The sequence below is a fragment of the Chinchilla lanigera genome, unplaced genomic scaffold, assembly GCF_000276665.1.
Source record: "Chinchilla lanigera isolate Chin_1 unplaced genomic scaffold, ChiLan1.0 scaffold00145, whole genome shotgun sequence".
In the NCBI taxonomy this organism is placed as follows: domain Eukaryota; kingdom Metazoa; phylum Chordata; class Mammalia; order Rodentia; family Chinchillidae; genus Chinchilla; species Chinchilla lanigera.
The window spans coordinates 1,469,633-1,491,478 of record NW_004955546.1 but is presented as its reverse complement, the minus strand read 5'-3'; the positions used below and the strand labels follow the sequence as shown (position 1 = coordinate 1,491,478).

General features: G+C 44.0%; 2 protein-coding genes across 6 annotated transcripts in view; one reads left to right on the top strand and one right to left on the bottom strand.

Annotated features, from left to right (window-relative positions):
* Positions 1-21,846, bottom strand: part of LOC102008576 (NADH dehydrogenase [ubiquinone] iron-sulfur protein 5-like) — a gene marked incomplete in the record, with an annotated part of 43,066 nt that overhangs the window by 4,353 nt on the left and 16,867 nt on the right. Inside the window, 5 exon segments of the mRNA XM_013508414.1 lie at positions 1-1,678; positions 2,368-2,451; positions 6,187-6,336; positions 19,739-19,832; positions 20,847-21,093.
* On the top strand, positions 10,043-15,511 carry Znf32 (zinc finger protein 32). Of its 5 annotated transcripts, XM_013508410.1 has the most exons (4): positions 10,056-10,459; positions 11,955-12,094; positions 13,873-14,406; positions 14,637-15,511. In XM_013508410.1, exons 2-4 carry the CDS (start codon positions 12,025-12,027, stop codon positions 14,678-14,680), a joined length of 648 nt encoding a protein of 215 aa, XP_013363864.1. In that variant the 5' UTR covers positions 10,056-10,459; positions 11,955-12,024; the 3' UTR covers positions 14,681-15,511. The 5 variants fall into 5 exon arrangements, with proteins under 5 accessions (XP_005411832.1, XP_013363864.1, XP_005411829.1 ...); XM_005411775.2 differs by having other exon boundaries at positions 10,043-10,144; positions 13,873-15,511; XM_005411772.2 differs by having other exon boundaries at positions 10,057-10,459; positions 13,873-15,511.

Here is a 21,846-nt window from a genome sequence, read left to right as displayed (position 1 = left end):
TCTTCGGGCACAGTGAGTGCTTTTCTAGGTGTGGTCCAGGAGGTCGGTGCACATTGTGTGGTGTCAGCTGGGACTGTGTAATTAACAAATAAAAACTGTACATCCGTGGGAGCGCTGTGTAACAGTGCACATAAGTGTATACATCGTGGAATATTCGGGTTGGGATTAACTCACGTTGGGCTTTAGTCCGGAAGTTAGTGGACTCTCAGATTGTCTCCAGGGGAGTCACAGTGAGCACAGAGACGGGGACCTCTATTGAGCAGGGTGCGAAGGCGAGCAGGTCCTGGGTGGAGGGGACCTGGTCCCTGCTCCCCGGAGGCTCCGAGCCAGACTGCACAGAGGACAGCACCACTTGGCGGTGCGCAGGCGCCACCTGCTGGAGAATCACTGCGACGACGCCGGTTAGGGCCCCGGTTATCCTAGCTGTGGCCCCGGGTCAGGGAACTGTAGAAGGGACATTAACTAATTCACCAGAGCTGTAGGAGGCGCCGGCTAACTTCTCAGAATGTGGAGCACGAGGAGTCAGGGCGAGGGGAGGTCGCCACCTTCGACCCCTGCCCTGTGGACTGAGTGGGCAGCTCCGCCCCGCACCACGCAGGTCCCCACCCAGGTCCCCACCCAGGTGGCTCCCCCGGGGACACACGTCACCGCAAAGGGAGACAACGCTGTCTCTATCACGCTGCAGTCTGTGCTTGGAGCGAGTCAGTAAATAAACCTGAGGCCATGGAGCAAATCCAAGGCCTCTACACCCTGTTCCCGACTCTGCCGCGGGACGGGCTTCCCTTCCCACGCGGCCATCCTTGTGCAGCACCTGCCAGCGCCCTGACTCCAAGTGTGTCTACATGCAGACCCACTAGCACCACTTATTAAGACCTTCCCTGTCGGGAGGGCTCAGCAGCTGTTGAAAACCAAAACAGGGTTTACTGTGGGCCTGTCTCAATTCGCTGTTCTGCCCCTCAGATTTATGGATCTACCCTCCAGCCAATAAGCATTGGCTCTATCACTTAGCCTGTAATAACTCTTGGAAGCAGTCCTGTAAACCACGGGCCTGGGATGCTCTCTCCATCAGGCCGCCTGCTCCCTCCTGTCTGCTCCTGTGTGCTTCTGTCTTTACCAGGGCCAAGCAGCAAATCAGGCCACAGTTGTCCTGAAACAGTATCACACTGAAGATGTATCTGAAAATGGCAATAAACACACAGAGCTTTATTTGCCCTTGTGGAACCGTAAGGCTGTAATAATTTTGTCTTTCTTGAGGTCCACTTTCCCAGCCCTTCCTATTCTGTAGAATTTAGTCTGTGATCAGAAACACTCACTTCTCTGTGACACTTTCTGTCACCCATGTACGTGTGTGTGTGTGCGCGCGCGCGTGCACGCGCATGCACTGCATCTGTATCCTTGACCTGTCAGATTTAGAAATCCCTCCCTGTTGGGGCTCAGAGATTTCCTTTAATGCCCCATCCCTTGCATAGCTGGGAACTCACCAACTCTGTAACCTCAGTGGCAGGCCGTGGTGTTTCCTGGTTCCTGGCATCTTCTGTTGGGAGGACCCCAAGATGAGTCCTGGGGAGGCTCAGTCAGGGAAAGGAGGGCCCCAGCTGGCAGTGTGTAAATTCCCAGGCACCAGAGTGGGTGAGACTCCTCTGAGGCCCCGAGGGGATGCCGAGCACAGATGAAACATCTACAGGGAGAATGGCTCATGGGAATCATACTCTATGAGCCCTGCTCATCTTGGTTGAAGGTGATTCATAAAAGCATTCTACCCCTGCCCCTGAGACTGACCACACTAAGAGAGTCAGGAAAATTCAGGGACCAGAGCACTCAAACAAAGAACTCAGGGGTTGAGGTCGGACTCCTTTCACGTAGAGGGAACTGTCCAGCAATGCTTGAGACTGACCAGCTCAGGTGACACGAGAGGGCATCAACAGCACCTCCTGCATGAGACGCCATAACATCCCAAAGGAGCACTGGGGGCTCTGTGACTCAGCATATTTGGGAGTGGATGCATGATGGTGCCACTTCACCAAGGTTTCTGGAGCCTGTGCTCTGACAGTGCCTGCCTGAGGAGATCTCCAGGCATGTGAACAGGAATGAGGGTCTGACACTGGAATAGCAGCTTTTCCTTTAGTTGTAGAAAGATTAGAGAAAATACTGTGACTCTAATTTTTTTAGTAAGCATTTTTAAGTGTAGAATATTTTTGTTATGGTTTAGACCTTGACCCCAAAGGCCGCATGTTGAATGCTCAGTCCCCAGTCTGTGTCCTAAGTGGGAGGTTCTGGGACTTTTAGGAAGTGAGGGTTGGAGAGAAGTTAGGTCATGGTGGATGTGTCTTTGACAGGGATGCAGGGACCCTAGCTCCTTCTTCTCACCTTACTTCCTTGCTGCTGTAACGTTCTGTACCGCCACAGGCCTGAGAGCCATGCCCAGTACTCCACGGACTGAATCCTCTAAAACTGTGAGCCAAAATAAGTTGTTTACCTCTGATATTCTGTCACAGCAACAGAAAACTAACACAATTTTCCAATTATTTTAAGTCTTTATCACTGTTAGCATTTATGAAAATGTTATTCAAAAAAATTTAAGAAAGTACTTTCTGGCAGTTCATGTTATGAGTTAAAAACAATTCACTTCAATTCCCAGCCCAATAAACTGTATTTTAAAAGCATCCTAGCTGATAAACTGGCAAGTCCAAAATCAAATACTGGAAAAATCTTAGCTAAACATTTACCAACACCTGAAATACTAAAAGACAGCTGTACTTTTTAATGGTTGGAAGGATTTCAAAAATACCAAAGATGAATACATATAAAGTGACACAATCCCATGTGCACAATGACATTTTTGTCGTAAATTTATTACATGAAAAAACATGTTGCAAAAGAGCCAGAGCACAAATTGTGCTCACAGTGAAAGCCCATTTTGGGGGTCCCTAAAAGCAGTAGTGTTTGATATCAAAAAGTATCACACAAGACTTCACCCTGCAATTTACCTTTTCTCTCTTTAGTAAACATGAGAACTTCTTTTCCCAGCAACTTGACAACTATCAAGGCCAGCTCGAATACCTAGACAGCATCATTTATTTCCTGTGCCTTGTACCAAATTCCTAGCAGACCCATGGAGCTGGGCCTGTGGAATGACGCCTCTGTTGCCAAACGTTATGCTCCTCCACCTCCACTGGAATTATATAAATGTATGTGGCACTAAGAGGAATTCTCTGAAGAAAAAAAAGCCAATAAAGCTGTTCTTTAGTCTTGAAGAACTCGGGACTTAAAGCCCTGAGACTGATGAGCGTATGACCTGTAGTTGTGGGATCTACCACTGTGGCCACATGGCCCCCACAAGCTGCTCACAAGGTAAAGGTAGGCTATCCAGGCCCACAGTTCTGAAACTCAAGACCAAGATCAAGTAGCCCATGACTTCCAGCCCCCAGTGAGGACAGCAGACAACAATGGTGGTACACAGAGGAAAGACATCACTCACATTTGAAGACAGGAAATAGAGAGACTGAGAGACCAAGTCCCATTGTCCCCTCCAAGGGTGGCACCCCTAATGACTTAATGACTTCACACCAGTCCCACATAGTGCCAGTCCACAGCACCTGCCAAACTGCTCCCTGGCGAACCATGCCTTTTGCACACGGGCCTTTGTGGGACAGTTACCCACACAGTGGCACCTGCCAATACAGACCAACAGGATCACCGCCAGGGTCTCCAAGGCAGTGGTTCTACCATGGGTTGATCTCCATTAATGTAGAAGAAATCCAATGCTTGCTACCAATGCTCAGTGTATGTGTGGCAACTTCTAATCATTCTGTTCCATTCTTTTCTTATAAATGAAACATACTGAGTATATTTGGTTTTTTGTTTTTTGGGGGCTTTTTCGTTGTTTTTGTTTTTGTTTTTGTTTTTGTTTTTGTTTTTTTTCTGGTACCGGGAATGGAACTCACAATCTTGCCAGGCAGGCACTGTGCCACTGAGCTAAATCCCCAGCATCCCCATACTGAGTATATTTGAAATGCACTTGCAAAGTATAAAATGACACTTCACTAGCAACAATCTCTTATTTGTCTTGGGAAAGTAATGACTTTTATCTTCAAGTAGAAAGACTCCTATAATCTTGGCTTCAGGTTCAAGTTTTAAAGTCATTGTAGGGCTGGACATATAGTTCAGGGGCACAGCACCTGCCTGGCAAGAGTGAGGTCCTGAGTTTAACTCCCAGTAACAAACAAAAAACAAAAAAAAAGTCATTGCAAGAGATCAACCACAAAATTAAGAGAACAGTCTGCAGCCCTGCCCTTACTTCTGGGGCCACCTGAAAATGTAGGGCTTGATGATCAACTAGAAAGACTCATGGACCTCCCAGAAAGCTGCTGTACTCATGGCTATGGTTTATTGCTGTGAAAAGCTAGAGGAAGATCAGCCCTGGGAGGAAGCTCACAGGAGAACACCACCTGCAGCATCCTCTGTCCTCTCCAGGGCCAGGAAAGCATGGCTTTCCCAGCACTGCTAGGTGACAATACGCACAGAGTACAGTGTCTGCAGGTGTACATGACCATTGATGGGGCTAACCCCACTGTCTGGGTTCAGGCCCTATGGAGGACAACTGATCATACAACTCAAAGCACACACCCCACATCCTGCTGTTACTACCTGGGGTGTCCAGGTCCCAGTGTGAAGGTGCCCAGATCAAATCACGTTTTTATATTATCCAGGGTGGCTCAAGGTCCCCAGGCAGTGAGTACTATCCTGACCAGGGCTGACAGTCCATCACCTCCCAGTAGATGAAGTCTCACCTCTTTCCAGGCCAGGCTAACCTCTTCACCACACAGGAAGAAAATTAGTTGTGTGATTATCACAATTGTGCATTTTATATTTCAAGAAATGTGTTTGACTATTCTGAGATACAGTTGAAGCCTTTAAAGCCTTTGACACAAATAACTATATTTGCCTATTTTAAAACAAAAGCATGACTTACTTCTCACTTCTGTGGTAGCAAATGAAAATAAAGCTAATTTAAAATTTTCTTGGGAAAGAAAATGATTAAGAAAGGTAGAAGGAAGAGCGGGAGGCAGATCATTTTTACGTCCTTGTACTTTATCATCACCACCACCAGACTTTATTTTCTTCTTTAACAAGCAAAAACGCCATGACTGGAAGAAATTAAGGAGATGTGGCTACAACTATATGAAATGGAGGATCCTGGATAGGATCCTCGCACAGAAAATGAAGGGAGAGAGGAAACTGGTGAAATTCAAATGAAGTCAGTAGTTTACCATTAAGTATTACAATAGTATATTGTACTGATATTAATTTCCTCAATTGTATTATAATGTTATAATTCAGTGAGTTGTAAATGTCATACAAAGCTGAGTAAAAGATATATGCAAACTTTCTGAACGTGTTTGCAACTTTTCTGTAAGTCTGAAATCATTTCAAAATAAAGTTTAAATGGTTGAGACAGGTGGACCACCACAGGTTCAAGGGTAGCCTGAGCTACATGGTGAGACCCTGTCTCAAAAATTAATTGATTATTAATTAATTAAATTTAGAAGTCTGAAATGATCTTTCTCTGCTCATTCAAGAGTTCTCTAAGATAACTGTTGTTGTAGTCTATTTTCTGTTGCTGTAACAAAATATCTGAGATTGAGTAATTTATAAGAAAACAGAAGTTTATCTGGATCGCAACCCTGGAGGCTCAGAAATCCCAGGGCCTGGCACCACCATCTGTCAGCCTCTGCTGGGGCCACATGATGCATCATAACACAGTGGGGAGGGGCTGGGGATTTAGCTCAGCAGCACAGCGCCTGCCTGGCAAGCGCAAGGTTGTGAGTTCGATTCCCGGTACCAGAAAAAAAGACAAAAAAAACCACAGTGGGGTATCACATGGTGACAAAGGGAGTGAGTGAACACTCTTATAAAGCCATTAACTCCATCAAGGAGGTCCCCACCCCATGACCTCCTGGATCTGACCTCCCAAAGGCCTCATTTCCAAATACCATTAACATATGAATTTGGGGACTAAGTTTCTGACACATGAACTTTGTGGGGACACAGTCGACCCCAAGCAACTACTTTAATCTCTTTGAAGACCAACCAACTCTTCAATGAAAAGCATGCACCATCTGTCCTAAAGATCCTCCAAGTCCATTTTTGACATTTCATGAGTTCAGAAACCCACATGGAGCCCACCTGGGAGTCCTGTGAAGAAACCAGCTCCACAGGCCACGGTGAGATCCAGTTGTGGGGGAAGAGGCACCAGCAGAGGATCCAGGAAGTAGGGCTTCTGGCTCCTTCTATCACACTCATGTCCTCATCTCTGGCCACCTGTCAGAGGCCTTTCTACAAGACAGAAGACAGAAACATAGGGCTTGGTGTACCACTCTCACCTGTACACAAGTGTGTTCTAAGAGGACTCGCACAACATAGGGCCCCTCCTGTTTGTGAGCCGACAGCACCACAAAAATTCGCAAGACGTCTTCACCACAGTCCATTCAGTGAGACCAAATGGGATCATCACCACATGGCAATAGGGCCTCAGAAACAGAAGTGGCCAGCCTGTTGCCCTGGCCAGAGACACAGATGTGCACTAGTTTGTCATCTGTGCCCCCCAGCTTCTGGGTTATAAGCAACCCCATCAAGAGGTTGAAGAAGGACACAGCTAGCTAAAAGGTAGAAATAGTAACAAGAACAAAATGCCTGAAGCCAGTACAGTTTTTGTAAAATGAATGGTTTTGGCTTGAATAATTGTTGGAGCTCTAAGGAGACAGATTCATGGCATATTCTAGGATCTAGAAGTCCAAGTTCTCAGGACCCTGAATTTACAAATTAGGTGATAGTGAGGTCAAACACAAGACATATTTACTCAAAGAGACAGGCAGCTTCAGTGAATGGGATCACTTGCCCAAGCAGAAGCCAGCATGCCTCCCAACCTTGCAAATAATACATTTGGCTCTCACCCAGAGTTTGACAGACTTCCCACAGACCTACACCAAAGCACAGATCCCTTTTTCCTAGTGAGTCAAACCTGGATGCTGAGCAGGGAGGAGTCTGAGAGGATGCTCACTTCCTCCCCAGCACTGGGGGATGCATGTTCAAGAGAGATGGAAGGCTGGTTAGTTCTGTGAAAGTACAGTGGTTGTGGGCAGGGGCTAAGCACAGTTGCTAAAGGCTATTTTAAACAGCTTATCTTTCAGACCAGGACTGAAGTAAACATAGAAGTGAGGCACAAAGGGAGCTGTTCTGATGAACCTTTCCAGGAGGGTGGATGTTCACACCCCCACTCCAGACCTAAATGATCTGTACAGAGGTATGGTAGCAAGTACAGGCTTCAGTTTCCTGTGAGCTTGGACATTTCACGGAAGTTTCTGGAGCAGACATCCAAGAGCCCTTTCCAAGCCAATAACTCACCTCAGAGAGCTGGACCCCACAGCTTTCATTCCACACATAGGATATAATTATCTGACTTTTTCTCCTGAGGAAAATAATTCTAGAAGTGATATGTAGACATTTAAGATTTTTGATACATGGTGCCAAATGTCTAATCAGAATGATTGTCTCAATTTACACATGGATAAAAATGTCCATTCTCCTACTTCCCCTTGCCATTCAGTAATTAGGGGAAAATTTTTGTTTCAATTGGCACTTAAAACTGCATAGTAAATCAGAGTGCTTTTCTTTAAAATGTTGCTGTCCTTGGCCACATTTCTACTGAAATGTTGGGGTTTTTTTTCTTATTGATTTGTATGGTGTCTTTAAATATGACAGTTGCAAATATTTTCCCAGCTTGTCATGTGTTAATTTCACTTACTGGTGTTCAGGCCACACAGAAGTGCTGGATTTTAATCTTTTTCTTTGTTGTTTCTACCTTTGTTACTAAGGTTAGGAAAGCCTTTCCCATGCCAAGATTGCAAAAATACTAATCCATATGTTCTTCTGGGTCACTTTTGGATTTGTTTCACATTCTATACTTAATCTTTCTGGTGGCTACCTTGGCATAGAAGTTAGGCAAACATTTAACTTTACCTGCCCCCATCTCTAGTCATTTGTCATGACACCATTTACTGAATTATCTTTCCTTCCCCTAATGTTTTGAAATGTCTAGGAGGAGGGAGAATAGTCCTTTGGCAGGTTTCCAACTCTACACTGCTGACACTCTCCATCTTGCTAGGTAACTGCCTTAAGATGCAGGCAGTGGCTAAAGACTGGGCTCATTTAGGGTCTGGGAAGACTGGTAAGTGTCTAAGGCAAATTGGTTCTCATCTTAGGCTCATCAGGCCCAATCCTAACTACTCTCTGCCCCACTTCCCATTCAATATGTCTACTTCCCTGAGTTCCTTTAAGAGAATTGTTGTAGATTTATGAGCGAAACATGACTAAGCTTTACCAACCACTTTCATGGCAGGGTCTGAAATTTATCTCTGTCCCACAGCTGGCCTTGAACTCAACAGGACCCATATACCTAACACTGGTTTCAAGGCACATGGTGCTGCTTGTCACAGCATCTGACAGAAGTCAGAATACTGTCCCTTACCCACACAAAGCCTTGGGAAGGAGGAAGATCACACAGCACCACCCTCAGAGAAGCACATTGGCATTGCTGTGTGCCTCCTTCTATTCTGAAGAATAAAAAAAGCGCCTATTGCTCTCTAAAAGGAAAGGAGGGACAGGGGTGACTGGGAGATGGGGCCCCAGGGATCTTGGCCACTGTGCTGAGGCACTGTCCAGGAGTAGTGAGCTTTAGAGCAGTTTGCACTATACACTTTTGGACTTGCTTTCTGGCCCAGGTGTCAGAAAAAAAAATTTTTTTTTTTCTTTTTCCAACCAGATTGTCGTCCCAAGAAGTAGAGGGCACTGTGCTCACATTTGGGTCACCAACACTCAGCACAGCCCTGAGACTTAAAATGTGCTCAACAAATATATGTTAAATGAATTCAAATAATGATGTTACTAATAGTAATAATTAACATTTATGAATCACTATTATTTACATGGCCCTAAAGTATATTCTGTGAAATTACACTTTCTGTTTTACCTAACAGATGTGTGGCTTTGGGGTAGATAATGAGGACATTGTCTTTTTAAAGTTCTAATAGAAGGACATGTCTACGGGGGGAGGGGGCAGGCCTGGAGATGTCCACCAAAGGAACTCTAGGATGAGGCCAGCGTCCTACAAAAGTACATTCAAAAGCCGGGCGTGGTGGTGCATGCCTGTAATCCCAGCACTTAGGAGGCTGAGGCAGGAGATGCGTTACAAGTTCGAGACCACCCTGGGCTACATGGTGAGCTCAAGGCCAGCCTGAACTGCATAGCAAGACACTGTCTCAAAAAGAGAGGGGGAAAAAAAGTGCATTCGAAGGAGGCCGAGGCATTCAGGGAGGATTTATCTCATGGATGTTCAAAAGCAACCCTGCTCCCTCCCAGAGCCGAGGCTTTGACTGTCTGTGCTCTTGTCGGTCCTCAAAGAAGTTCTCAATTCTTTAGTCAGTAAAAATTTAACTTTTTACTTGCTGTATCCTCTCCGCAGTCCATAACGTCCATGCAGAACTATGTCTTGTGAAGGAGGCACCTGGCCGGCCACCTTCTCCCGCCCCTGTCACTGTCTACCTCCCGGTCTACCCCACCGCTCCCATAGCTCGTCAGGGAAACTACAAGCAAACCCAGGACGTTCCTTTCCGTCTCTGGACGACCTCTCTCACCCACTATTCCCGGTGAGAATTCTCGTTAAAAGGCCACAGGGCGTCCCAAATTCATCGTCTGAAATGTTCGCTCCCAGCTTCCGAGCCCTAGTCACACTCTGCCCAAGCTGCAGCTCAACACATGATCTTTGAGAAGCTGAGGCTCTACCAACCATGTTTCCCAGTAACCTGAACTCACGACAGGCAACCAGCAACCTTAACTGTCAGTTTCCAGGCCAGTGCCCTCAACCCAGAAGATCCTTGCAGCTGACAAAACCCCGCTTCCCACCGTGCCCCGGGCCACGCGATGGCTCCTGGGAACTGTGGTCGGTCGCGCGCAGCCTCTTAGGAGCAGTGGCGCACCGCGCGGAGGCTCTTGGGAGCCGTGGTCCGCCACGCAGGGGTTCCTGGGAGCTGTGGTCGGCCGCGCGCCCCTGCGCTGCGGGCTGGGCGCCGGCTTTGTCTATCTGCGGGTGAGTGCCGCTGCGGTGAGTGAGGCCGTGGCGGGTCCGCGCCCCTGACAAGGCGGGACTGCCTCCGTCAAGCCACCGCCCCACGCCCTCTACGCGGACTCGAGCAGGCCAGGCCTGCCCAGGCCAGCGGGGAGAGGACAGCCCGCAGACGAGGTTCCCTGGGCCAGAGATCGGGACCTGAGTCCTGGACCCGAGACGCGTTGGGTTCGGCGGAAGGAGCGATCCGCCCGGACCGTGTGTGGCTGGGCAGAGCGAGCGGAAGGCCCCGCCACCTGCAGAAGAGGCGCGGGAACAGGCAGGGCAGCCCTTGGGGAGGTGAGGAGACCTCCCTAGTGCGGGAAGCCGGGGGTGGGGAGAATCAGCCCGCCCGGAAGCTACTGATCCCTGGAGCCATCCCCAAGAATTTCTTCACGCGCGAAGGGTGCCCCGCTCCAGCCCAGCCATTCTGGGGACTCAAATCTGCAGGCCGTGTCATAGACCCCTCACCTTTGGGTCTTGTACTCTCCCGGGAACTACCTGGTAAGACAGGGATGTCAACCTTTTCAGTAAGGAGGCAGAGACAGGGTGGTGTGGTCACTTGGTCACACACTGGGGGAGCCAAACGGGCATCCAGGACCTCATTCTGAGCTTTCTCCAGAGGATAAAATAGCATTTCTGATAGGGAAAGCAATGTTTTCTATTAAAAAACCACAGTCTCCAAGATCTTCCAGAATTTGATTCCTCATACCTGTGATCAAGGTAGAACACCTTGACAAGTTCCCCTTTTTAATCAAAGAGGCTCCAGAGGATGCTCAACGTTTCCTGTTGGAGATCTCACAGCAGGTAGAGAGGTAGAGCTATAGGTTCTACTCATTCAAACTAAACCCTATTTTCTGGAATCCCTGGTGACAAGAGTCAAGCCCCAGGCAACACGTACCATCTACTGTACATTTCCACTGTCTGGATGTGCAGTTGTTGATCAGTAATACTGTGAACTTCCAAGCAAGTGTGCCAGCACGCCAACAGAGGCCTCTTTAGTAGCTTGTGTTTTACATTGGAAGTGAAACCTTGGAAAAGAGCTCTTGGTCACCACAACATATAGCTGAACCTATAGTTGTCAAGAAGAGTCAGGTACTTAGTTAACAAAGAATTGTACCACTATAGTGCTAATTCCTTAAATCAGTTGTCCAGCATTTTGGTGGGATATACTAGAGGTAACAAAGACCATGCACTGAACCGCTGCATAAACAGTGTGAGAATTCAGTAACAAGGGCCCCAAAGTAAGAAATATTTTAAAGGGAAAAAATAACAGGAGGAGGAGAGGGATGGGTCTAGGTTTAGAGCTGCCTAAGAATCATTAAAAGGTCCTTGCATGGGCTTCATAACCTAGGGGAACTGGAAAAGAGCTGGGGTTACTCCACCATGGAACCAATCATGAAGCTTGAAATCTGGCTTTTTAGATTATGAATTCCTTAGAGCTTGGAGGCAAAAATAAAAGGCAATGAACAGTTAAATAGGAAATGAAAGATCCAACTTTCATGCCAAGAGCAAAGACAAACAGGAGTGACCATTAATGGGGTCAGCAGGAACAAATGCATGTTTATATGTTCATGGTTTCCCACCTTCTCTTTCCTTCTGGATTCATTCCTGTGTTATCCTATCTTTGAGCCCTTTATGCAGAGACATGTTAGGTAACTGATATTACATCAAGCAATCCAGATTTCCTGTTTCCACCCACACCCCAAACTAGAGCTTCTGTTAAATGTATCCTCACTTATCAATTCTGCCCTTTCTTGTTTTTGTTATTTTGTTGTTTGTCCCTTGCCCCCAGGTGCTCAAGAATAGCCCATGGAAGAATCATCTGAAGAGGTGGTGATTAAGGTCTCAGACAAGGAGTGGACATGTTTGGATTCCCAACAGCTACCCTGCTGGACTGTCATGGGAGATATGCCCAGAATGTAGCATTTTTCAGTGAGTGAGTCAGCTGGTCATTGGCATGCCCTCAGCTCTCAGATACTCAGGGTCCCTGCCGTTAGCACTGACTCAGTCTCAGGATGCAGAAGAGATACTCTTTTAGTGGTGTTCCCTGTTCCTTGGGGTCACAGAAAAAACCTACAAGATAAAGTTAGAAATAACAGTCAGAACAAAGCAAGGGAAGAATCTTGATGCAGAGGTAGTCTTGAGATGGACAGAATGAATGGGCAGCTTTAACTCAGCACCATCACTGAACAAGGATAAGGTACGGGACAAGGAAAAATCTTCCCAAGGATGACACAAAGAAAACTGGTATAGTGGTAAATGGAACCATATTTAAAACACACTAGGAGTCGCAGATACAGGCCAATATTGGAAAATACTGTCGATATCTGCAAATGAGGGTTGACAGTGATGCATGCCTTAATCCCAGCACTTTGGGAAACTAACACAGGAGTACTATAAGTTCAGACCCAGTCAGGACAACTTAGTGATTTAGCAAGACCCTATCTTAAAATTAAAAATTTAAATTAAAATAACAATTTTTTAAAGGCTATAGATGTTGCTCAATGCAAAAGCCCTAGGTTTAATCCCTAATACTATAAGAAAAAAAAATCCATACAAAGAAAGTGTTTAAGAAATACTGTGATGCCAAAGTTGATTTCAGTTCCACTCTAGCTGAATAGATTGAAAATAGCATGGATTTTAAAAGAAAAAATTCCTTTGATCAGATTCTCTAATTGCCCTGAGTAGATTTGCAATATCAGATAAGTTACTTAACTTCCTTAAGCTCTAGGCTGCTCATCTATAGAATGGGACAATAAATTTGTAGGATTGCAGATTAGAGATGATAGATAAAAAAAAAATACCCAGAGGGGCTGGGGATTTAGCTCAGTGTCACGGCGCCTGCCTGGCAAGCGCAAGGTTGTGAGTTCAATCCCCGGTACAGGTGGAGGGGAGATGGACAAGAAAAGGCCGGGCATGGTGGCTCATGCCTGTAATCCCAGCACTCAGGAGGCTGAGGCAGGAGGATCATTGTGAGTTTGAGGGGAGCCTGGGCCACAAAGTGAGCTCAAGGCCAGCCTGAACTGCATAATGAGACCCTGTCTCAAAAAACAAAATAAAAAAGATTGAAGCCAAAAAAAAAAAAAAAACCCAGGATTCTGCTTCATACTTTCTGAGGTTATAAAGTTTATTCCACTGGCAAGAGAACAGACTGGAGTAAGTAGATTTCTCAGGAAGCTGATGTAACTCAAGCCTCTGGACCCCTTACTGGTATTGGTCTCTTTGAGGATTTTCTCTTTTACATTTTTTTAAAAGGGGTTCCTCTAAAAGTTTTATAGCTTTAGGCCTTATGTATCCTGTATCCACACCTGCTTGGGAGTCAGATAAAATCTGAGCATAAGCCTATGGTGATGCTGTATAGTTTCCTTCATTTTCTGAGCCTCTTTTCTTTCCTATAGAAATAATCATACCTACCTCAAAAGATGATTTTGGAGGCTATATTTAATTTGGAGATAATACATGGCTATGGAGCTCACCGGTGTCTGAATCACAACTCTAATTTATATAAGGTTGTGACCTTTGACACCTTCCTTATGTTCTCATTTCCTTATCTGTAGCAATCTCATTAGATTGCTTTCAGGATTAAATTATCTAGCAAAGTTTAGTTTAATGCCTACCACACAGTAAGCACTAAGCATTGTGTTTCTGTTTTTCCTGTTCTCACTCAGTACATTGGTACATCGTACATGACTTCCCTCTCATTTTACCAGATGTGATGACAGAAGCCCACCACAAATATGATCACTCTGAAGCCACAGGATCCTCCAGCTGGGATTTCCAGAATGCTTTCAGAAGAGAGAAGCTGGAACAGAAGTCCCCAGATTCTAAGACACTCCAGGAAGATTCACCTGGAGTGAGACATAAGGTTTATGAGTGCCAGGACTGTGGCAAGTCCTTCCGGCAAAAAGGTAGCCTGACATTACACGAGAGAATCCACACTGGTCAAAAGCCCTTTGAGTGTACCCACTGTGGAAAAAGCTTCCGTGCCAAAGGCAATCTTGTTACACACCAGCGAGTACACACAGGAGAGAAGCCTTATCAGTGCAAAGAGTGTGGGAAAAGCTTTAGTCAGCGAGGTAGTCTGGCTGTCCATGAGAGACTTCACACTGGACAGAAACCCTATGAGTGTGCCATTTGCCAGAGAAGCTTCAGGAATCAAAGTAACCTTGCTGTTCATCGAAGAGTTCACAGCGGTGAAAAGCCCTACAGATGTGACCAGTGTGGGAAAGCCTTCAGTCAGAAAGGTAGCTTAATTGTTCACATCCGGGTACACACAGGCTTGAAGCCCTACGCCTGTGCCCAGTGTAGGAAAAGCTTCCACACCAGAGGGAATTGTGTTCTGCATGGCAAAGTCCACACAGGAGAGGCCCCCTACCTGTGCAGCCAGTGTGGAAAAAGCTTTACTCAGAGAGGGAGTCTGGCCGTGCACCAGCGAAGCTGCTCACAGAGGCTCACTCTTTGACTTTCTTCACAGGAAGTTCTCTGTATGGATTAAAAGAAGTTCTCTTTAAGAATTAAGAGTGCAAAACCCTCTGCAATCATATAGCCTATCCAGTGGCATGGAATGAATGGAGAATCTTCTACAAAGACCAGTGCTGGGTAGGATAAACTTTTCCTTTCCCCCAGATAAATATGAAAATAAATGTCTTGTTTATCATTATGTATTTTTCATAATTTCTGTCAATTTGTTTTGACCTTATTTCTCAAGGTACCCTCATTAATCTAGTGCCACTCTAAAGATTATTCTGAATATAGCAGATACAGATTTTAAATTTGTAGTTGATGCCATCAGCCTTTAAAAGTAATTGGCCTCTTGTTAATCCTAAGGTCCTTTACTTCCCTACATATTCATATTAATCTTGTTTTACATTCACGATCAGTGAGCAAAAAGTAGGGGGGAAATTTAATAACTTTAATAATCCTCTTACTGAACTTTTCATTATCTAGATAACAAATCATTACCCCAGTAACTTATGCTAAACCACTCCTGTTCGTAGCAGAGGCCCTAACCTTTTCTTATACAAGTTTCCTTTCCAAGCCTGCAAAGGTTTGGGATTTGTAGTTTAAGATTTTTTTTCAGTCCTCCATTCTTAACTGGGATAAAGATAATTTGCCTCTACCCAAAGAGCAGACAACTGCTATCTGTGCAATTTTTTTTAAATCCCAAACCCCTGAAGTTCTATAACAATGCTGTCTTCTTCCTCCACAGAATAAACTTAACTTTTTTAACCTCTAGGGGATGAGACTTAAAGTTGAAGAAAAGTTGGTTTTGTAGGGAAATTTCCATTTCTTCCTTCTCTATAACTTTTCACGCTGAGCATTTATAGAAGTAAAATGATGAACAATGAAGTATACAGTGTGGTTTTTTAATAACTCCTATAAACTGTAGGTTCCTTAATCCCCAAAGCTCATGACATGGGAGGCTGAAACAGGAGGATCACAAGTTTGAGCCTGGCTTGAGCAGCTTACCAGTTTAGCAAGACACTGTCCCAAAATTTTAAAAAAAGGGAGCGGGGGTGGATAGGGATATAGTTCACTACAAAGGCCCTGAAATTAATCCCTACTACCACATTTTTTTTTTAAAGTTGAAGATACCAAATCTTTGTCATCTGGAGAGGAAATTTACATCAAAAGTCTTTGGGCACTGAAACACTATGGATTTGATTAGTAAGGAAATAGTACTATCAAAGATACTCTGGTAACATTAGAAGATACACAAAATGTTCTTAATATCTTCATTCATAATAGCCACACTGGAAATAACTTAAGGCCCCAACAAGAGATGAGAAGTAAATAAATTATAGACATACAATGAATACACTACCAATAAAAAGCAAACCAGTACCCAGGCACAGTGGCACACTTCTATAATCCCAGTTACTCAGGAGGCTGGAGTAGGAGCTCAAGTTCAAAGCCAACTTGGGGCATTTAGACACTATCTCAAAAAATAAAAAGGGTTCATGATGGATGTAGCTCAGTGGTATAGCACCCCTAGGTTCAATCCACAAGGGAAAAAAGTAAACAACTGATACGTTTAACATATATGTATGTCAAAGCCATATTTTGAGAATTTAAGTACATTCACACAAACATACATGCATACACACATTGTGTGTAATTTCATTCTTATAAACTACACAGAAAAGGAATAATTTAAGTATTGACTTAAAGAGACACAGAACTTTTTATAGAGTAAAAAAATGTATCCTTAAGGTGATAGACTCATGAGTCTGTACAACTGAATTCACACTTAAGATCTGTATGTTTATTATATGTAATGTGTACTTTTAAGAAGTATGAGGCAATTTTAAAATACTACTCATTCTCTGGTACCCATGAAAAGACAGTCAACCTTGATCTGGACAGGCTTCAAACAATAGAAACAACAGAAGTGATACTACGTGACTTCCAAGGATAGGTCTGAAAAGCTTGCCTGGGTCTCCTGGGATACTTGCCATAGGAGAAATCTGCCAACATGTAAAAAACCCAACTATCCTGAAACCATTATAGCATGCAAACTGCATATAAGCATGCTAGTTGGCAGATTCAGCTGAGCTCCCAAAAGAGCTGGCATGAACTCCAAGCTGTGGAATCCAATCACTGCAGACATCCAGCCCAAGAGAATTTCATTATTACTTCAGCCCCGCTGAACTCTTGACTCCTAATTGTCAACCAAGCCATATTCCTCTCTGGACTCTGGATAAAGAAGATCCTTTCCTAAGCCCATTCAGGTGGTGGCAGAATACATTTCTTTGTAGTATTGAAGGTCCCAGCTTATTCCTGGTTCTTGGCTGAAGATTTTCTTGGGTGCCTGGAAGTTTTCTAAGTCAACAAACTCAACTTATCTTTACGGTCTACTAAGAACACAGATACAGGTGGCTTAATCGGGCTGGGGATATAGCTCAGCAGCAAAAGCGCCCGCCTGGCAATTGCAAGGTCCTGAGTTTGATTCCTGGTACCAAAAAAAAAGTGGCTTAATCATAGCAGTGACATTTGATCATGTTTGCCATACTCTATACACAGTTGGAAGCAAGTCTCAAGTTCTACACACACTCGGGGAAGGGAATATACAAGGATTGGAGTCCTTCAGGGTAACCCAAGTACATTCATTTCTGAGGGCTGCTAGAACAAATGTGTTCCTTTCCTTCTGTTTTATACCATTCTATTAATTTCTTTTATATTTTAAGCTCTATCCTTGATATACTTCTATCATAAAAGATCTAAGCAATACCTAAACTACCTAGGGAGGGTATTATACTATTATTTCATGATTCAGCTTTTTTAACAATGTTCTAGACATCTTTCTGTCAGTTCATACACGTCTAACTTATCAAATAGTAACTGATTTAAGAACTGCCTTTTAATTAATTATTAAATAACAAGGAAAGCATATACCTTTTCAAAGAGTTTTTTTAAAGGGCTTGCAGGGGTGGGGGGTGCTTGGTACCAGGAATCAAACTCAGAGCCTCACACTTACCAGGCAGGCACTATGCCGCTGAGGTACATCTCTAGCCCGGAAAGCATGTATCTTAATTTGACTATTGCTCTCTTATGGACATCACAATTACTACAACTTTTCATTACTACAATACTGTAAAGATCATCTTTACTTCTGGTTTGGTTCAGGACAGGGTCTTGCTATGTAGTCCAGACTGGCCTTACAGTCCTCCTACCTGTGTACTCCCAAGTTCTGGGATCACAGGTATGTACCACCATGCCTGGCTTTTACTAACTTTTAATAGGCAGAAATATTAAGGGATCAAAGTTGGTATACACTGCACATGCAAAGTATAGTCAAAAGTACCTTGGTATAAATTATGTTTCTCACCACCAAGTATATTGCTAATTTACAATTCCATAAGTAAGTGTGCCAGTATTCTTGCACTAAAAAGAAAATGACAGCTCTAGCGATATGAAAAGATTTCCAAAATATGAGTGACAAAAGTAAGATGTAGAATAGTGTGCTAGTGTGTACTTTTAAAAAATGAACACATACATACTTGTACAAAGCATACTTCTTATCTGGAAATTTCCACAAGAACCTTATACAGAATGCCTCTGGGGAGAGAAACTGATTAGAAAGGATTATGAAGGAGACTGCACAGCATGGGTCTATCTGAACTATCTGAATTTTATACCATAAGCATTTATAAAAATGAACAAATAGAGGGAAATACACAGAAAAGAAAAATATCATAAACCACTAAATGGTTGTAAAGTGCTTGTGGAAACATTTATTATCCTCTAAATGGATAAAAGGAAAAAAATAAATGGATAAAAGGAATCAGAGGAAACACCAGTTTCTATTACATCTAAGTTGTAAACATCGCAAATAACAAAGTTTTTAAAAATTAAAAAAGACACAAAACAAAAAATACTGTGTTACTAGTGTTATTCTATAAAGAATGTATACAAGAATATGGGGGGATTTAAACAAAGTACGAAGAAATTACATACAAAAAATTCAAAAACATCCTTTCACCTCCTGTAAAGCAGGATTATTTATCTCTGATATTTTCTGTGAAATACACTTATAAAGTTCCCTGAAAATGATGTAGGCAAACTAATAGAGTTTAGAAAATATTGGCACTAGAGATATATTAGGTGATAGAAATATTAATGCTTAAAGATTTAGAAAGGAATTTCAATACTGAGGAACTGATGTATTGATGTTGCACAGTATTCACAGAAAAAATAACAGCTAAGAGCAAAGAGGTACAGAGAAGAAAAACAATATACATGAGGAGCTGGGCGGTAGCTCACTGGTGAGCACTTGGCTAGCATCATTGCAGCCCTGTGTTCTGTCACCAGCACCACAAAAAAAAAAAAAAAAAGAGAAAAGGGAAGAAAATGCTTTCCCATCAGTTTTTGTTTGCCAAAAATAGCAATTACCCGATAGGAAGCTATGCTTATATTTGGGGTCTGTTACTGCCATTACAACGTAGTTTATAGCCACTTAACAAGCAAACATGAGAGAATTTGGAAAGAATCAAGAATGGACAGAAGGTAAGAAGAAAGGACAGCCTGATAAAACTAAAGAGACTGTGCTGTGGCATAGCTCAGTAGCAGAGTGCGTACTTAGAATCCACAAGGCCTGGCTTCAACCCCCAGCACCAAAATAACAACCAAAAATCCAGAGTGAGGATTTCATAGCAGTCTTGGGCCTGGCCTGATTTTTTTTTCTTTTTTTTTTTTTTTTTTTGTGTGTGTGTGTGTGTGTTTTTCTCTGGTACCGGGAACCGAACTCACGACCTTGCGCTTGCCAGGCAGGTGCTTTTGCCACTGAGCTAAATCCCCAGCCCCATGGCCTGGCCTGATTGAAGGGAGCAGTGGTCCATAGGAGAGAAAAGAATGAAAAGCAAAGAGAAGTTGTTTGGCATGAGGATGAACCTAGAAAGGAAAGTATGGGCATATGAGATGCCCTAGCCTCACCTCCCCCAGCACCTCCCAACAAAAAAAACTTTTAAAGAGGCAACCAGAGTCCAGATGGGCTCTTTGAAGTGCATGTTCTGCCCAAGCACCAGCTCTGTGGTGTCCCATCTGTAGAGCTGCTGGAAAGGTTCCAGCCTCACTCACCTTCCCAAGGGGCTGGCCAGACTGTCACACCTCCACACAGAGCTCAACCCCTTGCTCTCGCTGGGAGATTGTTTGGGTTTGGAAGACAGAAGCCCTGTGAATACAAAATAAAAGGAAACTGACTGTGGTTATAAGCAAAGGAGTCACGCAGACCTGAGTATCACCTGGAGGTTCTGCAGGGATGTGGATGACCAGGTAGGCCTACAGGGTAGACCAAGATATCATGATTTTACAGTAGTACAAGTGGAGGTAGGCTGTCAGTTACAAAATCGGGTCCACCTTTCAAGGCAAGGCTGAACTATATAATGAGACCCTGTCTCAAAAAAACAAAACAAAAAAAAGTTTCTTATTGTAGGTAAGAGACTCCTGTTTTTGAAGGCAGGTAAGTTCAGACATGCAGAAGCTAAAGACCTGAATTAGCACACACAGCAAAGCTGCCCTCTTAAATTTCATATACTCTAACATTTCTGAGGGGTGGAAGGATCATAAACAGCCTCTAAACCCATGATTAAAAAAGAATAATTTAAGCCAGGCATGGTGCATGCCTGTAATCGCAGGTTTTGGGTGGCTAGGGCAGGAGGATTGCTGTGAGTTCAAGGCCAGTGTGGGCTACATAGTGAGGTCATGGCCAGACTGAACTACATAGTGAGACCCTGTCTCAAAAATAATAATAATAATCATTTAAGATTTTTAATTATCACAAACCATGCACCCTATGGAACAGAAAGTTGTCTGTTAGACCAACTCAGAGTCTAAAAAAAATGTCATATTTACCCACAGAAACCAAAGCTCCATAGTTTTCCGGTATCACATCCCTGTACAAGGCCTGCTGTGCAGCACCCAAATGTCTGCACTCCATCTAGGTAAAACCATACCACATCCCCAAATGTCACTACCCTGCAAAGCTAACCCAACTCTATTCATCCCAGAGCCACTGTTTACACCCTTAACCAAGGCCTAAACCAGAATGGCTTTGCCAGAGAAAAAAAGGGACTCAAGGCCAGCTTCCGATAGTCCACACTCTGTTCATGGAATGAGAAAGCTGGAAAACCAGGAGGAATGAGGGGAAAGTCGTGACCCCTCCCTCCTTCCAGGCCACACCACCCACCTTGGTGTCCCCCAACATTTAAATCTTCTTCAATGGACCTCATCTCTCAGTGCAGACATCTTTGTTGCCTCATCAAGGTCTTCTTTCTCGATCCTATCCTCTACCACCATCTATCTGGCAACTCACACTTTATTTTCTTCACAAGCTTCCTCAGTACTGGTCAGGTATGCATTGTCGGTATCCTTTCTGACGTGAGCTTCAGGAGGGTGGAGACCACTTGACTCAGTGTTGTCTGCCGAGCCTAAAACTGCCCAACACAAAGAAGTGTTCAAAAAAACAGAAACTGAAAGGCATGGCAATGATATGAGCTTTCTCCTAGAATTTATCGGGGGAATAGGCTGGCTCTGAGGCAGAATATTTTAAAAAGAAAAAAACGTTAAATGCTTTCCAAAATAACAATACCAACTTAACATGTAATAGATACCATGTCAAGTCCTAAATATACATCATCTCTGAATTTTCACTATAACTGTATGGGTATGTAGTGTCAGATGGGGGTCTGAGGAGCTGGGGTCTCCCGTGAAAAGACGCTCCATTTATCCAGCTCCTTGCCCTCAATCTAGCGAAGAATGAAGAAAGGAGAGGCTAGCTCAAAGCCGAAAGCCTCTGGGAAGAAACAGGGAAATCAGGTCTGGCGGAGATGAGGAAAACAGAAATGAAAGTGGGAAGCAAAGGTTTATTTATAGTAACAGAAATACAGGGAAAACTGCCAGGTAAAACACTAGAAGGCAGGGAAAACTTCCCCATGTTCATACTTACAGGGATAAACTGGTCCTTAAAAATAACTGCTTCACTGATTGGTGTAATCTAGGCTAATCAGGGTCTCAGCATGTTTATGGGGTAAGCTAAGAGTCATAGGGTCTAGGGGCACACAATAAATGCATGCGAAGGTCCCCTAAAAGGCAACTTTCTCAAGCACATAGTGCAAAGTAAGCATATGGTCATTTCTGTAACAGTCACAAGCTACATCAATTTCTTCAGCTTTAACCCACTGAGTACT